This window comes from Chiloscyllium plagiosum, unplaced genomic scaffold (genome assembly GCF_037043375.1).
Source record: "Chiloscyllium plagiosum isolate Xiang-an unplaced genomic scaffold, Cpla_swu_hap1 HiC_scaffold_8, whole genome shotgun sequence".
Lineage (NCBI taxonomy): Eukaryota > Metazoa > Chordata > Chondrichthyes > Orectolobiformes > Hemiscylliidae > Chiloscyllium > Chiloscyllium plagiosum.
Window position 1 is genome coordinate 93,241,442 of NW_028270146.1, and position 24,703 is coordinate 93,266,144.

The 24,703-nt window shown below is 43.8% G+C and overlaps 1 protein-coding gene and 1 long non-coding RNA gene across 2 annotated transcripts in view; one reads left to right on the forward strand and one right to left on the reverse strand.

Moving 5' to 3' along the window:
- Positions 1-3,090: 3,090 nt before the first annotated feature.
- On the reverse strand, positions 3,091-14,076 carry LOC148149443 (uncharacterized). The gene is made up of 3 exons (XR_015757980.1): positions 13,964-14,076; positions 8,456-8,670; positions 3,091-3,489 (listed from the first exon to the last, which is right to left on the reverse strand). It is a non-coding gene; the product is annotated as an uncharacterized LOC148149443 (long non-coding RNA).
- The window catches only part of LOC122554013 (inositol-trisphosphate 3-kinase A-like), a 129,155-nt gene continuing 118,083 nt past the window's right edge, over positions 13,632-24,703 (forward strand). The window contains exon 1 of the mRNA XM_087990111.1: positions 13,632-14,156. Within this exon, the coding sequence (XP_087846237.1) occupies positions 13,701-14,156 (456 nt within the window). The 5' untranslated portion in view covers positions 13,632-13,700. The remainder of the gene's footprint in view (positions 14,157-24,703) is intronic.

Consider the following 24,703-nt stretch of genomic DNA (forward strand, 5'->3'; position numbering starts at 1 on the left):
ATTGCTACATCAGCCTTGCACTTTCTTGGAAGCGAGGACTATGTCCCCAGCTTTTTGTGGTGCAGCAGTGTGGTACGTCATTAAGCAGGGCACTGGTACATGGCTTCTTTGTGTGTGCCAGAAACAACAGCAGAACTGGCACTGATAAAGAGCAAGTACTAAAACAGACTTTGCACCAATGAAATTGAGATGGCTAGGCTCTCGGTGATTGTGATTTTGAAGAACCTTTGCAATTGCAGAGTGCCTGGAAGTACGTGAAGTGTTTCTGGAAGCATTTTGTTGCTGCAAATGTTGCTACATTCTCACAGGAATAACAGGAGTGGGTGACCTAACCATACTGTCACAAAGACTGCAAGAGGTTAGCAAACAAAGGAACAGTAGTTAACCATTCAGCCTCTCTGCCATTTCCAGCTTATGGCTGATCATATACGTTAATGCTATTTACCCAAGCCATTTCTGTGTCCTTTGATACCATTAGTATCTGGAAATCTTTTGATCCTTGTTGTAAGGTATAGAGTTAAAATTGTGCAGAATAAGGGAACACGTGTTGCTTCTGCAAAAGCTTACATTATAAAATTAGGCTGCGTATGAAAATACTAAACAGTGAGAAGCGAAAACAGATAGAATTATCTATGACTAATAGGGCAGAGTGACCGTGTGGCAGGATGTACCAGACATAGGAAAACAGAAGAAGAGAAAACAGGTTGAATTATCTATGACGAATAGGGCAGAGTGACCACGTAGCGGGATGTACCAGTAACAGGAGAATAGTGTGCCTGTCTCAGGAGGGATGTGGCCAACGGATGGAATTTAGTTTGGCAGGATGATCGCACAAAGACAGCAAACTATGCCAGGATAGTCCCATTTAAGGAATGAGATAAATAAAAATAAGGGGCGACAGGTTTACAGTAATGGGAGAAGTAAACAGAGGCGGAGAGAAGCTAGACAAAGGTGGAGTGAAGTTAGAGCTTGTGATAGGCTACGTGCTACAGCAAAAGTAACCAATGGGGTGAAAGGGGAGGACCGAGAGACGCAGCTGAACAGCATAAATCAGAATGTAACCCTCAGATCGGGGTGCTTACTTGTTAGGCACCCGTTCTTGCAGGTATGTATCAATAAAATTCGCTGCTTCAGAATTTGACTTGGACTAAAATTTATTGATATGTGAGTTTTGTTTCTCATAATTTGGGGACTCGACCTGGATTTCCATTATCACCAGCAGGGTGGGCACAGTCGACAGCTGGGAAGACACGTCCTGTTCCTTTTCGAACGGTCCTGTGTTCCTCGGTGGTGGGTTTCTCCTTCTGGCTGACTGATTGAGATCTGATGAGAGTCTATCGGAAAGGTTGTAAGTAGGCACAGGGAGCCAGGCAACTCCATGCATGGACCAAGATAGGAAAAGAGATTTTTAAGTACTGCCTTGGTGGCTGGGATTGAGTTCTAGTAGTTAATAAGTGTCTAACGAAGGAACTCAACATGGGCTGTGCCGAGGATAAAGTAAAAGCCTCCGGGAAACAAAATGGACATGGAGACGGGGTCCCTGACAACATACCTCCAGAAGGTCCATTGGGCAGGATGTTGTGGAATTGGAAAAATAATACTTGTACAAGGGAAAAAGATAGCAAAAAGATGATTAAATATTGTTGCTTTGTATGGACTAAGGAATCCATTCTTCGTTCTGCCATCTTCTGGCCAAAGTACGTGTCGGACGAAGACTATGTTTGTAAAATTTGAATTTATATGTCAACAGAAAACAGCCTTTCAGTCAGGAGGGATCAGATTATGCTTCGTGTTGGAAGGACTAGTAGCTGAAGGGCCACTGAGGGTACACTTCGTAACTAAATGACAAAGTTGACAAAGTCGTCAAGAATCGAACCGGTGACTAGCAATCAGAATGGAGGGTGGCAGCACGTAGAACATAGAGGAAGGGGTAAGAGGATGAGGAGGACCTTTCGTAAGGTCCAGTTGACAGGGACAAGGACAGAGGTGGAGACCCCAACAAACAGGGTGTTACATCCAGAAAAAGATTCAAAAGATAGAGGGGTGGAGCGAGAAGCCTCTAGAGTTGTTGTTGAGGGAAGCTCAGAAAGTGTCTTGAGGTGTGTGTGAGTGAATGAGAGAGAGAAAAGAGCTGTACAGCTAATAGAAAGTTTAACCCTTTGTGATTCAGTTTGAATGCACATTTGTTTGTTGTGATTGAATGTTTGTGCTTTGTTCCCTGGAGCTTCAGATCCAGGACTGTTTTGAATCTGATTTCTATTATGGAAATTTAACATGATTTCTTTTAAAGGTTAAGGATTTTACAGTGATTATGAAATAAAATGTTAACTCCTGTTCTTTTTAACAGATCATGACTGCCTTACTATCAGTTTCTAACTAATCTCTTTTATCCTTACATAAAAGCGATTTCAAATCAGCTTAATACAGAGGAAAACAACATGATAACCTTTTTTTTGTGTTTCAGGCTCATTTGTTTTCACTTAATTTTAAGCCGTAGCTTTATTCAGAAAGTTCCCTCGCTCAATGACAGTTGAAGTTTCAGTTCAACATTAGATTGTAATAAATCAATCCTATGGTTAATATCTGTGACCTTGGATTCGGCCATTATTCATGCATTATAAGATTTTTTTTTAACTTGAATAGACAAATCCTTTTAAGACAGCTCTGGTTATCTCCTGGGAGTTTCACACCCCTTGGCACCCACCTTCATCAGGAAAGGTTGAGAGACACTCAAGAAGCAGTTATCTAAATTAATAATAGATACCAGACTCCCTTGGACTAAGTGTTTACCTATAGCCCTTTTGCAAGTGCAGACAGCTCCAAGGAAAGATATGGGGCTGTCCCCTTATGAGATATTGTTTGGCCTGCTCTATCTGGGACTGAAAGGGGAATTGCCAACCCTGGAGACTAAAGATCTGTTCTTAAAGAAGTATATACTGGGCTTGTCCTCGTCTTTGTCTTTTCTTAGGAAAAGAAGGATTACTGGCACAGAGTCCGCCCCTTGAATTCGCCGTTCATCCCATCCGGCCGGGAGATTGGGTCCTAATTAAGTCATGGACAGAAACTAAATTGCAATTGGATTGGGAGGGACCGTACCAGGCTCTTTTGATAATTGAAACGGCGATACGCATGGCGGAGAAAGGCTGGACTCACTACACCAGGATTAAAGGACCGGTGGAATCCCCAGTTAAGAAAGAAGTCTGGACAGCCGAATCAACAGAAGAATCACTGAAACTCAGACTCAAAAGACTTTAAATAACTGATTTTTATGCAGACGTGGTTTAGTTTCTTTTCGATATCTATATATTGTGTTGCATGTCAAATCTCTCAGTCCTTCAATATTATTGTAGGATGCTGGGGTCGCTTAGGGTTATCATATTAGCTTTCTTAGTATTGGGATTTTGTCAAACGATGCTGTCATCTCCATATTTGTTATTAACGGTCCCTGAGTCTGAATATCCATAAGTAATAGAGGTCGATGCTTGCAGCCTAGTAAAATGTGCAGATGTAAAGTATCAGAGGGAGTATATTTTCTCCGAAATCCATCTTAAGACCCGACCGGACACAAGGTATGGTTCGCAAAAACCGCCACCTGGCATCACTATCCATAGAGCCCCCTTTCGCCCAGCCCTAGACTGTCCTGACAAAAAGTGCCACCCAATATATCCCACCATTAGGAATACCTCCTCTGAAAACTCCTTTCCCCATTAAAACAGGTCTCGACTCATTAGTAACGATTGTAAAGACAGTAATGGAAGCCACTGGGAGGTGTTTTTCGGGCGGCTGTTTCCGAATAGTTGTAGGAAACGGAAAACGAGCCAAACAACTTGGATAGTAAGATACATTTTGCCCCTCCCAATGACCCAAAGGTGGTAAAAATTATAGAGGAGAAGGACTTGAAGCAGACCATTGAAATAGAAACTGGATACGGGGACGTAAATGCCTGGGTTGAATGTTAAAACTCTGAATAAAGGCAATTGCTATGCATGTGCCTCCAGTAGACCAGATGCCCACATAGCCCCCTTTCCGCTCAGGTGGAACCAAAACAGGAAGGGCATGGAATGTATGATAGCCCTGTATCAGGATAAGACTGCATGGAATGATAGGAATTGTATATCCCTATCTCGAATGTTCCCTCCCTTGGAGAAGACAGATTTGAAAGCTCCCTCTCCATTTTTAGCTACGGTCGGGAATCACACATCGTGTATAAGCCGACAGGGTACAAATCGGTCTAGAAACTTGGGGGAGCTGAGGTTATGTATAGAAACTCAGAATTACACCAAAACAGACAAAGGAGGGAACTACTCAGCACTCTGGGTTCCCCGGGCGGATCTCTGGTGCTACTGTGGAGGCAGAATATTGCGACCTACCCTACCTCCTGACTGGAGGGGGATATGGGCAATTGGCAATCCCATTCACCTTGACATTTGAGAAGGAGAAGGTGATAGTAACAAAGAATGGGAGGAGTAAAAGGTCACTATTAGATACTTCCTTTGATGATAGGATTTATCTCGACTCTATAGGAGTTCCTAGAGGGGTCCCCGATGAGTTCAAGGCCCGCAACCAGATTGCAGCAGGTTTTGAATCGGCCCTATTTTGGTGGGTAACAGTCAACAAGAATGTGGACTGGATAAAATTCCATTTTTTTTTTTACAACCAGCAAAGATTCATCAATTACACTAGAGATGGTGTCAAGGGTATTTCCGAGCAACTTGATGCAACCAACAGAATGACCTGACAAAACAGACTGGCCTTAGATATGATCCTAGCTGTAAAAGGGGGTGTATGTGATGTTAGGAGATAGCTGTTGTACCTTAATTCCAAATAATACATCACCTGATGGGTCAATCTCTTGTGCCTTGCGAGGATTGACCACCTTGGAGGAAGAATTGGCTGAGAATTCAGGAGTGGACACATCACTCACTGGACAGCTGGAATCATAGTTTGGGAAGTGGAAAGGTGTGGTAGTCTCCATCCTCACCTCCCTGATAGTGGTAGCAGGGGTGCTGACAGCAATTGGCTGTTGTATCATACCTTGTGTACGGGGGTTAACCCAGCAGCTAATTGAGACAGCCTTGGCAAAACAAATGCCTCTAAAAGGTAATGAGGCAGAGGGACTCAACCTCTTGAACAATGAGGGGAGGGGTGGCCTTAAGGAATTAGCCACTATAAATGAAGTCTCAGGGATGATGCTAGCGAACTGGAAGGCAACGTATGAGACAAATGAAGAAGACAACACTTAGTAGCCAAGAAGAAAAGGGGGGGATTGTAAGGTAAAGGGTTAAAATTGTGCAGAATAAGGGAACAGGTGTTGCTTCTGCAAAAGCTTACATTATAAAATTAGGCTGCACATGCAAATACTAAACAGTGAGAAGCGAAAACAGGTAGGATTATTTATGACTAATAGGGCAGTGTGACCGTGTAGCGGGATGTACCAGTAACAGGAGAATAGTGTGCCAGTCTCAGGAGGGATGTGGCCAACAGATGGAATTTAGTTTGGCAGGATGATCACACGAAGACAGCAAACTATGCCGGGATAGTCACATATAAGGGATGAGATAAATAAGAGTAAGGGGCGACAGGCTGAGAGTAATGGGAGAAGTAAACAAAGGCAGAGAGAAGCTAGACAAAGGTGGAGTGAAGCTAGAGCTTGTGATAGGCTACTTCCTCAGCAAAAGTAACCAATGGAGTGAAAGGGGAGGACCGAGACATGCAGCTGAACAGCATAAATCAGAATGTAACTCTCAGATCGAGGTGCTTACTTGTTAGGCACCCGTTCTTGCAGGTACGTATCAATAAAATTCGCTGCTTCAGAATTTGACTCGGACTGAAATTTATTAATATGTGAGTTTTGTTTCTCACACTTGTCTTGAACAACCCCTATAGCTAAGCCTCCTTGATTCTCTGGAGTAGAGAATTCTAAAGATTTATCACCCTTTGTGTGAAGAGGTTCCTCCTCAGCTCAGTCTTAGAGGGCTTGCCCTTTATTCTGACAATGTCCCTGTTTACAGATCCCCACTGCCAAGACAATTATGCTTTTCGTATGTACCCATTTTACATCCATCCTTTTAAAAATTTTCTAAGTTTCAACAAGGTTGCTTCCCTTTCTTCTAAACTCCAGAGAAAGCTGACTGGGTTTCTTCAATACCTCCTTTAAGACAGACAATCTCACCATTCCAGCAATTTGTTTCTGCAGTTGCAGGCAGAACCTGGGACAGGGTGTACAGTAGCCAAAGTCCAAGGCTCAAAGGGTCTGCTGTGCTCTGGTTGGACAGCTAGGCCAGGAGGAGTATGGGGATCCATCAATTTTTTTTCTTGGCCCTGATTACAGGTACTGCACCTCTGGCTTTGCCACATGACTAACTGATGGAGTAAAAGAAGATAAGCTCTGTGCAATTCCCTTGTTAAATTGGAGCAGGACTCCTCTAGGGTCTTTGACAAAGACTGGAGGCTGTCTGACAGGCTAGCGAACACACTCAGAATCTTGCCTTCCATCACCATTAGCATTATCCAACATATGACTGCAGTGCTCATCTGAGTCTCCTGTAGCTGACCTGGATTTTGTGCTCTGTTATTTACACCTGGTTTGGCTACATCTCACTCATGCCCGTTGACTTAACACATGTTGATCTTAACTCTGAAACCTCCAAGGTACATGCAGGGTGAGTATCTGGTCGCCGTAACAGTCACATCAACTGGCAGGATCTCTTTACTATTTTTCTAGTCTAAACCTTTGCATCCTTACACTGTTCGCATCATTTAGAAAGTCTCCTTTTCATTTTGCCAACTCATTTCACCTATCAATTGTCTCTTCTCATTTACCTAGCTGGTTGGGCCACCTCTGACAGTATCATCAGTAAACCTGGATAGACAGCTGTCTGTTCCATCATCTAAGTTATTAATACATAGCGTGCTTTTTTTTCACTGCTGAGGTTCCAGTTTAGATCTCTGGAGGACTAAGCTACAAGAAAAATTCATGGACTGAGTATGCTGCAGTGAGTGATTCACCATTGACAGCATGTCCAAAGAATGAATTTTTTTAAGCATTCCTACCAATTGTTATGCATGCAATGTAGTTTTTTAATCGTCTTTGTGACTCATTCAAGTTTGAGAGATTGTAATCTAAAATTCTTTGTCCTTGTCAAATTATGAAAAACATTTATCAAGTTATTGCTCAAAATGAGATAGATAATTTAGTGAGACAATCCAGACAGTCATCAGCAAACAACCAGATAACAGGAGCTTGTGTCTACACCAGTTTACTTGGCAAATATCACGACTAATATTTCCCATCTTTCGAAGAAAGATTGCTCATTATGTAACTATTCCAAGCCTGGGGATTAATTCATTGCTCAGTTCATTCTACTGTTTAAAGAAATCTCTTTGCAAGTTTTCAGCTTCCAATTGAATGGAGTGTTTGTTCGAAAACCTGAGAAAGATCACAATTTTGATCTTCCCACAGGGCTAATTGCATTACAGTCAATATGGGGATTCTCCCAATTCCTTCGTCTCCGCCGCATCTGCTCCCAGGAGGACCAGTTCAAAATACGCACAACACAGACAGCCTCCTTCTTCAAGGACCGCAATTTCCCCCCCGACGTGATCGACGATGCCCTCCACCGCATCTCCTCCACTTCCCGCTCCTCCAACCGCCACCAGGACAGAACCCCACTGGTCCTCACCTACCACCCCACCAATCTCCATGTACAGCGCATCATCCGCCGTCACTTCCGCCACCTCCAAACGGACCCCACCACCAAGGATATATTTCCCTCCCCTCCTCTATCAGCTTTCCGTAGAGACCACTCCCTCCGCGACTCCCTTGTTAGATCCATACCCCCCACCAACCCAACCTCCACTCCCGGCACCTTCCCTTGCAACCGCAGGAGGTGCAACACTTGCGCCCACACCTCCCCCCTCACTTCTCTCCAAGGCCCCAAAGGAAACTTCCATATCCGCCACAGATTCACCTGCACCTCCACCCACATTATCTACTGCATCCGCTGCAGCCGGTGTGGCCTCCTCTATATTGGGGAGACAGGCCGCCTACTTGCGGAGCGATTCAGAGAGCACCTCTGGGCCACCCGGACGAACCAACCCAATCACCCTGTAGCACAGCATTTCAACTCCCCCTCCCACTCCACCGAGGATATGCAGGTCATTGGACTCATCCACCGCCAAACCACAACAACGCGACGGTCGGAGGAGGAGCGTCTTATCTTCCGACTGGGAACCCTCCAACCACAGGGGATGAACTTGGACTTCACCAGTTTCTTCATCCCCCCTCCCCCCACCTTGTCTCAGCCGAATCCCTCCAGCCCGGCACCGCCTTCCTGACCTGCAGTCTTCTTCTTGACCTCTCCGCCTCCACCCTACTCCGACCTATCACCCTCACCTTGACCTCTTTCCACCTATCACATTTCCAACGCCCCTCCTCCAAGTCCCTCCTCCCTACCTTTTATCTTCTCCTGCTGAACACTCTCTGCTCATTCCTGAAGAAGGGCATGTGCCCGAAACGTCGAATCTCCTGTTCCTTGGATGCTGCCTGACCTGCTGTGCTGTTCCAGCAATAAAGTTTCAGCTTTGATCTCCAGCGTCTGCAGACCTCACTTTCTCCTCCATTACAGTCAATATGGCTTTACTGCCAAATGTGTGAAGGAATCCTTCCTCCTATGGGAAGACATGTAGTCAATATCCATCCATAATTTGTAAATTTGTGTCATTCACACACCTCCCCCACATTTGTTAAACATGGCAACCAATTTACACACAGCAAGGTTGCTCAAACAGGAAAGAATCAGATTTGATGAAGTCAGTTTGAGGGATAAATATTTCAGGGCATCAGGAATTCTCCATGGCTCTACTTTGTTAGAGATTGAGACCTTTCATATCAAACTGAGAGCATTCCATGCAAGTAGCATCTCATGGAAGGTCAAAAGCATGAATGTGTCAGACCTCTCAAGGGCAAATCGATCAAGTCTATTGCACTCAATAAACAGAGGCCACTTTGCTGGCTCAGGATCATTTGCAGAATAGAAGACAGATGCATTCCTATTCAATATGGTGGGAGTGGCCAGAGACAGAGACCAGGATGTTTACATGAGTGACATGAAGGCTCTTCATGCCATGAATGACTGTTTTCACAATTGGAAAATACTAGGCAACACAGAAGAAAATGACGACATTAGTGTGTGCTACCATTATAATGAGTGGTTACAGGCACCAGAACCATAAACAGCAATTCCCATTGATATTTGATAACCATCCTAAACCATCCTAAAAACCCACAGGTTGTGTCAGAACCTGTGTCTCACTAGTTGGCCCTTCAACCATCAGCAAACATATACCTTATTGTCAATGAGAGATGCTGCATGTCACATAGGTTGAAAGATGCTGCCCCTGATGACAGCAACTATTACAGAAGGCTCAGTTTAACATCCCTTCCAAACGACAGCATCTTAAACCTTGCAGCAGTCCTCCAGCATTGCACTGATATATTGACTTAGAAACACATCCTCAATTGCCAAAATTGGGTTTTAACCTGTACCGTAGCGAAAATAACTGATCTATTGTCAAAAATAGCAGCCAGAGGATAGACTCTGAGTACTGGGCAGAAGTCCAGCAGGATGAACACAACCAAATAGAGTGACCACTAGTTAGGCAGTGGGATCCCTACCTGAGTCAGATGGGTTCAGTTTGGGCTGTGCTGTGGGGAATTCTGACCAGCAAAGACTAGAGCACCAGTTTGAATACTGGATTGAAAGGGGGTAGGCCTTTTGGCCTTCAAACCTGCTCCACTATTCAATGCGAGCATAGCTTCAACTCCACTTTCTAGCTTGCCCTGATGTCCTTTGACTGCCTTGTCAATCAAGAATTATCCACCTCTGTCTTAAACATATTCAATTACCTGCCTTCACCACTCTCTGGAGGAGATAGATCCACAGACTCACAACCCTTGAAGGGGAAAAACAAATGCTTATTTACAATTTAAATGGAAGTCCCCTTATTTTTTTTAAACTGTGTCCCTTAGTTCCAATCTCTCCCACAAGGGGAAATATCCTTTCAGTATCCATCCTGTCCAGTGCCTTAAGAATCTTATCTGTTTCAATAAGATTCTCATTCTCCAATGGATACAGAGACAACCTGTCCTACCTCTTCACAAAAGGCAAGCCCTTTATCCCAGGAATTAGTCACATCTGCTTTCTCTGAACTGTGTCTAATGCAATTATGTCCTTTCTTCAATAAGGTCAGCAAAACTGTAAACAGGATATGGTAAACCAAGGTATTGTCTGTCCTGTCAGGTGGATGTAAAATATCAGTGCTATTCCAACCAATATTTATCCCACAGCCAACACCACTAAAGCAGCTTATCAGGTTGTTAATTTATTGCTGCCAAAGGGACAGCTTCCAGTACCCAGGATCTGGGCCTGGATGTGATACTTGGATTTGATTATCTTCCTTTGGATGAATACTGTCTCACAGACATGTGTGATTTTCTGTTTACAAGGTCCCTCAAATCACTGTTCTTTGATTTGACTTTCAGCTCAATGTCATTTTGTATAATGATTATCTGCATATAAGCTCCACTGTTTTCTAAATCAAAAAGCTGATGGCATTTGGTAGCAAACTCATCAATGTTCACTTGAAGGAATGGACTTGAGACAAAGGTAATGACTTATTCCATCACATCAAATTCCTGAAATGGCCTCTTGAATTCCTCTGCTAACCTTCTCCTCAGGTGTAGGTGGAACCAATTTACTTGGTCTTTGATTTTTTTCTAGTGTTTTTGCTGAATACAGGAAGTATTAGAGCATTTTTTTTTTTAAATTGGGTAGACCACAGTCCAGTTTCAACTTTAATGCATTCACAGCACTGATCATATGTGCTGAGTCTCTGTCCTTTCTCTACAGTTCTCAGTTCAGCTTGTTCAGTTTTGATGTTATGTCTGTAACAAACCTTAAAACCAGTGACCACATGACAGCTCACTGCACACTTCATTCCTGATTTTAAAAAAGGTGACAATTTCTGGCATCAGATCCAAATATCTTTGTAGGACCTTCTCTCAACATAACCACCTCACATCATTGTGGAAGAGGAGTTTACATAGACAACACTGAGTTTTTCAAGTAAGTGGTGCGAGGGGCTCTTGCTCGAATTGAGTTTACAATCATCACAACAACTTGCATCACAAGGGAAAAGTGCATAACTTTACTCACGAATGCTTGTTGGTGGATTATACAGTGATAATTGATAAAAGGGGGGAAATCAAGATCATAAGACATAGGACTGGAAGTAAGGCCACTCGGCCCATCGAGTCCACTCCGCCATTTAATCATGGGTGATGGGCATTTCAATTCCACTTACCCGCACTCTCCCCGGAGCCCTTAATTCCTTACGAAATCAAGAATTTATCAATCTCTGCCTTGAAGACACTCAACATCCCAGCCTCCACTGCACTCCGCGGCAATGAATTCCACAGTCCCACCACTCTCTGGCTGAAGAAATGTCTTCACATTTCCATTCTAAATTGGTCCCCTCTAATTCTAAGGCTGTGTTCATGAGTCCTAGTCTCCCTGCTTAACGGAAACAACTTCCCAGTATCCGCCCTTTCTAAGTCATGCGTTATCTTATAAGTTTCTGTTAGATCTCCCCTCAAACTTCTAAACTCTAATGAATACAATCCCAGGATCCTCAGCCGATCACCACATGTTCGGCCTCCCATTCCAGGGATCATCTGTGTGAATCTCGGCTGGACACGTTCCAGTCCCAGTATATCCTTCCTGAGGTGTGTGGCGCAATCTTGGACACAGTATTCTAAATGGGGCCTAACTAGAGCTTTATAAAGTCTCAAAGCACGCCGCTGCTTTTATATTCCAACCCTCGAGATAAATGACAACATTACATTTGCTTCCTTAACCTTCTCCATTTAGAGAATCCTGGACATGCACTCCCAGATCCCTTTGTACTTTGGTTTTATGAATTTTCTAACCGTTTAAAAAATTAGTCCATGCCTGTATTCTTTCTTCCAAAGTGCAAGACCTCGCATTTGTTCACGTTGAATTTCATCAACCATTTCCAGGGCCACTCTCCTAAACTGTCTAATCAAGACCATTTATGGAAAATGTAACAAAGCCTACAATTAGAGCAAGCATAGCTGATTCACTATCCGTTATGATGGAAACCACCTTCTCAGTCAGAACTGTTTTCTCAAGTACATTCCTTTTGATTTGTTATGACCATAAAAGTTACTTTAGTCTGCAGTGGTAGTCCATCTGTACCAAACTCAAATACAATGCAACAAGCCTATCAAAAGCAATCACTTTTCTCTAGCCATGCGGCTTCTGGAAGTGGGACTCCTGCAATCCTATGATTATCAACAAGCAGGTCATAAAGTCATAGGGATGTACAGCATGGAAACAGATCTTTTGGTCCAATTCATCTGTGCCAACCAGATATTCTACATTAATTGAGTCCCATTTTCTAGCATTTGACCCATGTCCCCCGAAACCTTCCTATTCATAATATCTTTTACATGTTGTAATTGTAACAGCTTCCACCACCTCCTCTGACAGTTCATTCCATAAACACACCACCCTATGCATGAAAATGTTGCCACTTTAGGTCCCTGTTAAGTATTTCCCCTCTCACCCTAAACCTAATGCTTCCAGTTTTAGTCCTCTAGATAGGGAGTCCCTTATCCATGCCCCTCATGATTTTATAAACCTCTGTCGTCACCGCTCAGCCTCCAACGCTCCAAGAAAAATAGCCATTGCTGTCCACGAGGGAATGTACACGGGGGCTGAGATCAACTGTCAGAGATTCTGATCAACCAGTTGATCACACTCAAAATGTTGGAAACCACAGATCCAGAAGGACAAGAAAATCAAAAGCAGCAGAACATAGCCAAGTTCCTTTCTAAGCCAAATAACACCCTGCTCTGGATGATGTTCCTTCATCAGCACTGAGTGAAAATCCTGAAGCTCCCTTCCTAACAGTGCTGCTTTGATGTTACTGTCCATAAGGAAGCTGAAGTCAAGCAATTATGCATTGTGTCCACAAGGACTGCAGTAGGACTGGAAAGTAGCTCATCACCACCTTCTCAAATATTATAAAGACTGGGCATTAAATATTAAATTAAATAGCAATGCCTACAATCTGAGCTGTGTTCTGAAAATCAATAATGAGAGTATACCAATTATTGTACTTCTTTTGGACTGGATGTAAATATGCATATACCTGTATGTATACGCACAAAAACATTTCAACAAATTGACCTTCCTCAAAACTAACAGACTTCTTTTGAAAGGGTAAGTGAGTGAGTGACTGTGTGTGAGAAACTGAATGAGTGTGTGTGTGAGAGAGAGACTGTAAGAGTGAGTAACTGAGTGTGTGTCTGTGTGTCTGGGAGTGTGAGTGTGTGTGTAACTGAATGTGACTGTAAGTGTGATTGAATGGGAGCAAGTGACCGAGTGAAAATGTGTGTGTGCGTGATTGAATGTGAGTGAGTGTGCGAGTATGCGAGTCAGTGCCTGAGTCAGCAGCTGGCTTCCCTACCCTGTTCTCAGTGCAAGATGCTAGATGCTGACATCGGAACTTCCGCATCTGTCAGCAGTTGCAGTCCTGGGATCTTGCAGCAGACAGAGAGAGAGAGAGAGAGAGAAAGAGAGAAAGAATCGGGAGGGCTGCAAATCAGGAGCTCCATGCAGAGTTGCCTGGGTCTGTGGAAGTACTGCAGGTCACCCGATGCGAAGGATCGCACCATGTTTCACCGCCAGTCGTGCTCGGTGAGCGAGCCGAGGAGCTCCCCGGGGCAGCCTGCAGACGGTTTCAGCGTGTTGGAGCTGAGCCCCGCCAGCGGCACCGCTGCAGGCCAGCAGGAGGAGAGTCCGCTCTGCAGGCTGACGGTGGACAGCCTGCCGTTCCAGCCGCAGCTTCACCTGCTCCCGAGTGTCCCGCAGCTCACCGTCACCTCGGAGGAGGGTACCACCCAGGACAGCCTGGAGCCGGACCCGAACGTCAAAGTGTGCCGCAAACTCTCCAGCTCGTCCCTCTCGTCCACCGGTTCCTCTCTCTTCGAGGAATCCGAAGACGACCTCCTCGCCGACAACGACCACCAGCACTTCAGAGGAGCTGAGGAGCAGGAGGACGCCACTCAGGTAAGTGCTGGCTTCTCCCCCCTCCTCCTCCTCCCGGGGAAGTCTAGGCAAAAGACCCTTTCCACTTCCTGTCCAGCTCCCCCTCCAATTGGCTGGCACCTGCTCACTTGAAGCAACAGGACCTCCAGTCAAATCAAACAAGAACTTGGGAGGTGGTGAGGACCAGGGGAGTGAAGGCAAGTGGACAGGCTGGATTTGTTGTCCCAGAGAATAGAACACCATCGAGCGAGTGGGAGAGATTTCAAAATCATTCAGGGTTTGGAACAGCAGTCTGGGGAGAACTCTGGTTGAAGCAGTAGTAACCAGGAGATTTGAGGTTTGACATAATTTTCAAAAACAAACTCCAGGGTGTCTTTTGTCTATATGGAAGGAGTTGTCACAATCAGGAAGGTAGTGCCTGAAAGAATGCAGGTGCAGTCATAACTTCCCAAAAGGGCTTGGATAAATACTTGAAAAGGATGCATACATTCGCTGGGCTTTGGAAAGGAGCCGAACTGTGGGAATGTGTGGTAGAATGGACATCTGCACAGTTTGGTTCTTCCTATACTCTATAGTTTGATTTTGGAGATTTGAAAACAAAATAAAATATCGCAGCGTCAGGCAATTGGGAGCTGAAGGTTTAGCCCATTCATATTCCACCACAGATGCTGTCTGACTTGCTGAATATTTTCAGACGTTTCAGATTTTGTTCAGTAGCACCACAGCAATCAGCGACCTTGAGTTTATTATCCACACACATACTGTGAGAAGCACTTTTGCCTTGTCAGGTGCAGAGTGAACTAAATTAAGAGAATTTGTTCCCAAAGCCTGGAGGAGTAGGTGTGAGTAACTTCTGTAATGTGGTTTTAGAGACAGATAAAATTTCTGATTACTGCAATTGGAGGCACACTTAAGCTCACAAGCACAGGCATACAGGCCAGTGCACACACAGGCAAACAGACACACACAAAAATGTAAGGATTCATGCAGACAACCATCCGCATTGACGCACACACTTACGTATGTATACACAAACTCAACACAAATATAAACAACACATAGACCTACATGAGAAGTTACATGTCCAGATAAACACAGAAACACGCATACTCTCAAATACCCACACATGGATACAGAGACATATGCAAATAAACAGAGCTGTACAGGCATCCGTGAGCACACATAAACAAATACACAACTTCACATATAGCTCCACACACAAATACATGCACATACAAACACAGACATGCACTCGCAGCCATTCAAGCACAGACTGTAGGAAGATGTAGAACATAATGATAATCGATACTTTAAAATGAGACACAATGAGCTGGCAGCGATGCTTTATTCTATTATGAAATGTTATAGCTGACTAATTCTTTGGAAGACATCTGGATTAAGCACCTGGGGAAAATCTCACTGTTTGATTTTATTCTCTTCCTCATTGAAGGCAGTGGTTAATGCTGCACTGCAGCTCCACGCACAGCAGTCCTATCTTTTCCCAGCAGTTCTTCTGCGTGTACCTGGCTATTCCACCCTGTTGGGCAACATAGCATTCCCTCACCTTGGGGATATGGGTTTCTCTTTCTCTTCCATTATTGGGAGGAGAGGGAGAACCCTTTAGCATTGGTCATGATATGAGATTAACAGCTGGTCAGAAAGTTACTTTTTAAGAATATGAATGTGTCACGGTTCAGTTTGAGTGTTTTTTTGACATATTCTCAAATCATGTTGATATAGCTGTTGTCATCAAGTACGCTTGAGTGCAAAAGGAGAGCATTCCGTTCTAATCAAAATGGTGACAGTGCTGATGACTCTAATGGCCATCCTTATTCTTCTTACGAATCTGTTGACCTGGTTCAGAAAGCATTGAAATACTTAATGCCTCACAAAGCTTTGTACAACCTAGATTTTATTAAGCATCTTTAATACAGTAAAACGTTCCAAAGCACTCCCAAACATGATTTGACATCAAGTCAATGAGATATTTGTAGAAAATGTTCAGCAAGTGTATGAGTAAAAGTGAGCAAAAACTGAGTTGGGATAGATTTAAGGAGTCTTAAAGGAGAGAGAGAGAGACAGAGAGGTTTAGAGCTGACAGGGATAGCACCTGAAGGCATAGGTGAAGAGAGCTTAAGTGGCCAGAATTAGAGGAATGCAGATATCTGAGGGTTATGGGGTTGGATTAGATTACCAGATATATAGAAGGGTGAGGTCATGGAAGAATTTGCAAACAAGGTGGAGAGTATTAACATTGAGCCATAGCTAGACTGGGAGCCAGTGTGGATTGATGGGTGAATGGGAATTGCAGTGAGTTAGCAGTAGGCCGCAGGGCTTTAGGTGAAGAAAGAGTTGAAGTGCTTAAGAAGACATTGGAATATTGAATAAAGCCTTGGGAAGGCAAGATATGTTTGCTGATCCTGGCAGCAATTTCTTGCAAGCTGATCAAATTATCAATTTGTAGGTGGCATGGAGCTCTGTGGTTAGCACTGCTCCCTCACAGTGCCAGGAACCCAGGTTCGATTCCAGCTTTGGGTGTCTGTGTGGAGTTTGCACTTGCTCCCCATGCCTACATAGGTTTCCACCAGATGCTCTGGTTTCCTCCCACAGGTTAGGTGGATTGGCCATGCTAAATTGTCAGTAGTGTCCAAGGATGTGCAGCCTAGTTGGGTTAGTCATGGTAAATGCTGGGTTATGGGGATAGGGTGAGGGGCTGTGTGTAAGTGGGACGCTGTATGTAGGTTCAAAGGGTTGGTGCAGTCTTGATAAGCAGGATGGCCTCTTTCTGTACAGGGAATGCTATTATGCTATGGATTTTTTGTTTTTAATATCTTGCATAATATTTTTGTGAAACTGATACATTCTTTAGCATGCACTGTGTGATGTATTACCTCTCTTTAAATATAATTATGGATCAAGATCATGACTGGGATCTGATTCCCTCAGTGCTTGTCATGATGCTGACCTGGGAGATCTTCCTGGAGAGGGCCAATTAAGAGCTTGCTTCTGGATTTACGATCTAGGCCAGGATGGTAGATAGATTCCTGAGGCTGCAAGTTCAACTGGAGAGCCTGTAGTGATTCAAACCAACCTGTACATACATCTGGGGAAAGGTGGAGTTGAACCTGGAACTTTTGGCCCAGAAGTAGAGACACTAACAGTGCGGCACATGAGTCCAATTTTGAGGGCTTGTACCCTTGGAAGTTTGGCTGCCCCATTTCAAAAAGTAGAGACTGCTGCTGCAAGAAAGGACACTGTGAAGCTGCCACCATCTTGAGACACCTTCTGAAATGCTTTGAATCTTATATAAAAAAACTGTCTCCACAATTAACCTCCTTCTCCCCAACACCACTCCCCACCATCAAACTGCGCTCCCATCGGTCAAAGCTCCTTCAGTCTGAGGGGTGAAGAGAAACATAAGGCCTCATGAGACATTCCCCACCTACCCCTGACCAGCCACAGTAACCCATCTCTTGGTATCCGTCAGGCTTGGTCCTCAGTCAGAGGCTCATCAGGCACCAGAAGACTCAAGTCATTGGGCAGGGAATTATTCAGATTGGCTACCCTTCTGAAAGTCAGATGAATATATTCTGCTCGTTATAATCTGCCTCTGGGACAATTGCCCAGCCAGTGGAACCTGTCAGCACACTGATCCAACATTGTTATACCTCAATTTCCTCTTGTGTTGAATAGGATCTACCCAGTTCCTTTGTGGGGCACTGGGTAGATCCTATTCAGTGCTGAAAATGTGTTGCTGGAAAAGCGCAGCAGGTCAGGCAGCATCCAAGGAACAGGAGAAACGATGTTTCGGGCATAAGCCTTTCTTCAGAAATCTATCCTATTCAGTGACAATGTAGTAAATTTAGTGAAAGCCTATTTGAATATTTCTATAGCTTGATACAATATGCTTTAAAAAAATTGGATTTGACCATAATCCTATTTGTTGAGGAGTTGTATTTGCTGTTCACTTTACTCCAGTGAATGGACTCACAGCTCAGGAGAAAGTGAGGACTGCAGATGCTGGAGATCAGAGCTGAAAATGTGTTGCTGGAAAAGCGCAGCAGGTCAAGCAGCATCCAGGGAACAGGAGAATCGACGTTTCGGGCATGAGCCCTTCTTCAGGAAGGGCTGAAGAAGGGCTCATGCCCGAAACGTCGATTCTCCTGCTGCTTGGATGCTGCCTGACCTGCTGTGCTTTTCCAGCACTCACAGCTTACTTTGACCCTGTCTGCACTTTCATTTGGGCATAAAAGAGCCCCGGAGCTAGTCTGAATGAAAGCAGGAGATTTGCCTTTGCCCTCCTGCCCAAGATTTATCCTTTGACCAATATCAGTACAAACCTATATTGGGCCATTGTTATATCTCATTGCTCTTTTGTGGAGATCTGTTGTATTAATTGGCTGTCACATTTCCCATTTAACAACAATGACTACGCTGAAGGAAAGAATCATAGAATCCTTACAGTGTGGAAGCAGGCCATTCAATCCATCGAATCAAAAGCATCAAGCCTGAGGATGATACATATAATTGTACAAAGGTGAGTAGCAGATCAGATATTTGGGCTATGAAGAATGGCAGAGAATGACAAAGATTAATCAGGAGAAAAGAGTCAGAATATGAGAGGAAGCTAGTTAGAAACAGAAAATGAATAACAAGAGTTTCTGCATGTATGTAAAAAGGAAACAGAGTCGAAAAGTGTGGTGCTCAAAACGCACAGCAGGTCAGTCAGCATCCGAGGTGCAGGAGAATTGACGTTTCAGCCATAAGCCCTTCAGCATGGCCCAAAACGTTGACTCTCCTGCTCCCTGGATGCTGCCTGACCTGCTGTGCTTTTCCAGTGCCACACTTTTTGACTCTGACTCTCCAGTATCCGCAGTCCTCACTTTCTCCTAGTTGATGACAAAGGGAACAGGTACAAATAAGTATTCAAGAATGGTAATGGGTTGCTGTACTTCATTACAAGAGGAACTTAACATAAAAGTATGATTTTATTCATCGGTTGTACAGGGCTTTAGTGAGATTACATGTCAAACAGTGTGTGCAGTTTTGGTGTCCTTATTTAACGAAACATGTAAATTCATTGGATGTGGTTCAGAAGTGGTTTACTACATTGATACCTAGAAAGAATAGGTTGTTGTATGAGGATAGGTTGTACAAGCTGGGCTTGTTTCGATTGAACTTTAGAAGAAGGACAGATAACTTGATTGAAGTGTATAAGATCCTGAATGTGCTTAACAAGATGGACATAGAAATGGTATTTTCTCTTGTGAGTGAGTCCTAAATTAGAAAATATGATTTAAAAATTAGAGGTTGCCCTTCTAAAACATAGGGAAGCATGTTTTTTTCTCTGAGGTCTGTATGACTTGGGAATTGTTTGCCTCAGATGGTGGTGGAGTCAAGAGTATGGTGCTAGAAAAGCACAACAGGTCAGGCAGCATCTGAGGAGCAGGAGAACCGACGTTTCAGGCATAAGCCCTTCATCAGGAAGATGGAGGTGGTAGTCAGGTCATTGAATGTTTTTAAGCCAGAGGCAAATAGAATCCAAAATAAAGCAAAGAATTGCAGGTGCTGGAAATTTGAGACAAAAAGAAATTGCTGGAGAAACCTAGCAGGTCTGGTAGCATTTGTGGAGAGAAAGCAGAATTAACATTTCAAATCCAGTGATCCTTCTTCAGGAATAGAATCTTGTTGGATATGAGATTCAAAGGTTGTGAGTGGTGAATGGGAATGTGGTTTCAAAACATAATTATGATCTTATTTGTGTGTGTTTTAAAAAATTCTCAAGGTCAGGTTCGTAGGAGAGTAGTCTGACACAGAACAAACGACCAAGAGGCGAGTCTGCTAGAATATGGGCATTTTATTCCCCGCAGCGTCGCCACAACGGGTCTGGCTTATACTCACTCTACATGTTACCGGAACTGGGAGCCGTCAGTTCTCGTAGAGCGGTTGCCAACAACCCACGCTCGGCGGTTAAACGTAACCCCGGAGCAGACTCACCGAACTGGAGACTTTTCCAGCTGATATACTCTTTTCCAGATATAAACATTCATGTGAACAGCAGAGCAAGGCTAAAAAACACATTCCATTCTGGTTACATACAGATAAGAAGATTCACACGGGGAGGTGTGTAATAAGATTCACACGGGACTAAGCAACACCTCCATTCCGGTTAGATTCACACATGTATTGGGACATAATTTTTAACCGTTTCACCACATTCCACTGCTTGGAATTTTACACCACATTCCACTGCTTGGCCCAATACATGTGTTACATTATGCTTAATTCAGTTCAATTCGTTTCAGTTAATTTCAGTTCAGTCAATTCAGTGTAGTTCAATTCAGTTCCGTTCCGTTCAATTTGATTCACTTCAGTTCCACTCAGTTCAGTTCAGTTCAGTTCAATCCCATTCAATTCTGTTAACTCCGCTTCAGCTTTTTGGACATGCCCACATCCTCCGCTGTACCCCAGGCAAGGGGTTCTTCGGCAGGACTGGGATCCTCTCTCAAACAAACTGCCACGTACATGCCCACATCCATGCCATCCCGGGACGGTCGGGACCTCCACAGTTTGTTCTTCTGGTTTCTTAGTCTTTTTCCAAAACATTGTTCTGTATCAAAATCTCTCCTCAATTGCGATTGATCCTGCCGACTACGCCAAATGTTTTAAAAAATTCTCAAGGTCAGGTTCGTAGGAGAGTAGTCTGACACAGAACAAACGACCAAGAGGCGAGTCTGCTAGAATATGGGCATTTTATTCCCCGCAGCGTCGCCACAACGGGTCTGGCTTATACTCACTCTACATGTTACCGGAACTGGGAGCCGTCAGTTCTCGTAGAGCGGTTGCCAACAACCCACGCTCGGCGGTTAAACGTAACCCCGGAGCAGACTCACCGAACTGGAGACTTTTCCAGCTGATATACTCTTTTCCAGATATAAACATTCATGTGAACAGCAGAGCAAGGCTAAAAAACACATTCCATTCTGGTTACATACAGATAAGAAGATTCACACGGGAAGGTGTGTAATAAGATTCACACGGGACTAAGCAACACCTCCATTCCGGTTAGATTCACACATGTATTGGGACATAATTTTTAACCGTTTCACCACATTCCACTGCTTGGAATTTTACACCACAGTGTGGTAGCAGACTTGAGGGGCAGAATGGCTTATTTCTGCTCCTAGTTTGCATGTTTGTGTATATCTGTATTCAGATGTATTCCATTTGCTGTGAACAGTCTTGGTTCATCTGAGGCACTATACAAATGCATGTTTTCTTTATTTGAAAAAAGTCCTGTGACATTGCAGTCCATATAAATTCCAGATTGCCCTCAATATAATCCATAGCCTAGGCTTTAAATCAGTAACCTAAAATTCAAGAATTCCTCCAGGGAATAAATATATTTATTCTCTGACGAACTGGATTTGGAAATTGTTGGTGTGTTACTTCCATTCCTGAAAGTGAATAACAATACATGTAAATATGCCTTTCAGCCCAGCTTCCATTCTAGTCTATGTTGGCGTACAATACTACTTTACATTTGGACAGCTGGCAATGTCTGCAAGAAGTCAGGGCAGGAGATGCCCAGGAGTGCATCAGCATTTGGAAGAAAATTCCCTGGTTTATCAAAAGGCAAGTCCATGCTTTGCAGTGTCAGACTCAAATCTGTTGCTGTTGACTTCACTTCGGATGATTACATACGTGGATGAACGTGAGGAGCATGATTTGGCAGTGACTTGCATTTATATAGCTCCTTTAATGTCTTAAAACATCCTGAGGATATAAAAATACAAGTTATTTTACCATCAATTCTATTTGACTCTGTTCCATTTGAGAAACTACCCCACCCAAGGATTGCAGAACCTTACTTTGCGTCACCTTGATGCTTGGTTAGAATTTCCACCACATGGGTACTGAAAACGTTTGAGTCAACAGTCAAGCCATGATTAATTTCTTTTGTAAGTGGACCTGCTGCTGCAGGGCCTAAAAAGGCAAACAGAACACCCAGATTAAATATTTACATTTTTCAAGCTAGAAAAGGCTTTGTATCCTGTGCTAGAATTCTTTCTAGCATTGTTCCCAAGAACCAAGGCCTCCGTCACACCCAAAACAAACATTGTTAATTAGAAGGGCATTGCTTTGCAGCCGCAGGTGGGTCAATCTCGTTGGGTCATGTCACTGTATCCACCACTTTTGTTAAACATGAAATGCTTCAAGACTAATGTTCAATTCCAAGAGTTTTAAATGATACATAGATTGTTTTCAGTGATAAAAAGTCATTGACTTGCAGTTTTGCTTTCTCAGCACCTTTTTCATGGGATAAGTTTCAAGTAACCCCAGGCTGTTTTCCATTGCTTCAATACCTGGGGAAAAGAGCTTTCCATTTGCACTGGTGGTGTTTGCTTCACTGCATTTCTGGACAGCTTGCTCCCACCCCATATCACTTTACTGTCTGAATGAGAGGCCTTGTGGTGCAGTGGGTAATATCCCTACATCTGGGCCAGAAGCTACATGCACTTGATGATCATGAAAGAGCATGTTGTAACCACATACTGTAGATTAACTATCGATTGATTATTGCAAATCCCATGTCACAGCAGTTGGTAAGAGTGGAGAGTTCCCTGGTCAGTCAGGACCCTGTGGTAGCTGCAGCACAACGGCCTCCCCTAGTTAAAGGACTCCACGCATTCGTCTTTAGCATGAGCAAGTGTCATCCTCATTCTCAGAGAGTATCCCATGCACTATCTGAATTGTGCCTATTAATTCTTAAATCCTTCCCTTTCCCCTCCCATCATGAAATTAAATTGTCAATGTTGTTTCGCAGGGATAGATCCTAGTGTCTGAGGTAGGAATGTCTTTTTCCCTTTGCCCCAGCTTTTCTTAAGATAGGGAGTGTGATTTGTTTTGCACTGATTTGTCAAGTGCTGTTTGTTGGCATATGATATACTAACCTTGAAATGTTATCCAATGCTTACAAATGATATCTATTATTCACCACTCCCAGAAACGCATTCTTCATGGTTGAATAATGTGCTGTTTGAATTAAGGAATACCTTGACTCACACTTACCTACCACTCAAATCAATAGCTTGAAGTTTTGCAGGTATTTGCTTTCCTCTCACCTCTTAAGTTCACTCAGTAGCATCTTGTATTTTTTACTCCCTCAGCCACCTGGCCGTTTCTGATGTTGTACAGTACCATGGGCAGTGTTCTGCTATCTAACAAATCGTTTTTTGGGGGGGAAGCAATTAAATAATTTACAGGGGAATTTCTATGTACAGAATTTCTTTATTCAGTCATTGGATGTGACGTCGCTGGCTGGCCAGCATTTATTGTCCGTCCCTAGTTTCCAATGAGAAGGTGGTGGTGAGCTGCCTTCTTGAACAGCTGCAGTCCATGTGCTGTGTACATGGTGATATATTTCTAAGACAGAAAGGCTCAGAGGGAGCTTGTGGTAGTGTTCCCATACATCTGCTGCCCTTGTCCTTCTAGATGGGATTGGTCATGGGTTTGGAAGATGCTCTCTAAGGAACTTTGATAAATTTCGACAGTGCATCTTGTAGATAATACAGACCGCTATTACTGAGTGTCTTTGGCGATGGGAGTCGATGCTAGTGGGTGTGGTGCTAATCAAGTTCTGTCTTGGATTGTGTCAAGCTTCTTGAGTGTTGTGGGAACTACACCCATCCAGATAAATGGGGAGTATTTCATCACACCCCCAACTTGTGCTTAGCAGATGGTGGACAGGCTTAAGGTTTTTATGAGGAGAACTATTCTCCACAAGATTCCTAGCATCTGACCTGCTTTTGTAGCCATTGTGTTTATATGGCTAGACGAGTGAGTTTCTTTCTAGTCAATGGTAACCTCCTCAGGATGTTTAATAGTGTGGGATTCAGTGATGGTAATACCATTCAATGACAAGCGTAGTGGTTAGATTTTCTCTTGTTGGTGATGGTCATTGCATGGCATCTGTGTGGTGTGAATGTTAGTTGCCACAAGTCAGCCCATACCTGGATATGTGCCAGGTATGAGTCAAACCAGCAGAGAGCTTTCCCCTGATATCTTTTCATTCCAGTTTTTGCTGAGAGTCCTTGATGGCACATTCAGTTAAATGCAGCCTTGATGTCAAGGGCTGTCACTATAACCTCACCTCTGGAATTCAGCTCCTTTGTCCATGTTTGAACCAAGGCAATAATGAGGCCAGGAGCTGAGTGGCCCAAGTGGAGCCCAAACTGGGCATCACTGAGCAGGTTGTTGCCGAGCAGGTGCTGCTTGATAGCACTGTCGATGACACCTTCCAACACTTTATGATGATCAAGAATAGACTTCTTGGGTGGTAATTGTCTGGGTTGGATTAGCCCTGCTTTTTATGTGGAAGACATATCTGGGCAATATTCTACATTGTCAAGTAGATGCCAGTATTGTAACTGTACTGGAACAGCTTGGCTAGGGGAGCGGCAAGTTCAGTACTATTGCCGGAGTGTTGTCAGGGCTCACAACCTTGCAGTATCCAGTGTCTCCAAATGTTTCTTGGTGTCATGTGAATGAATCGAATCGGCTGAAGA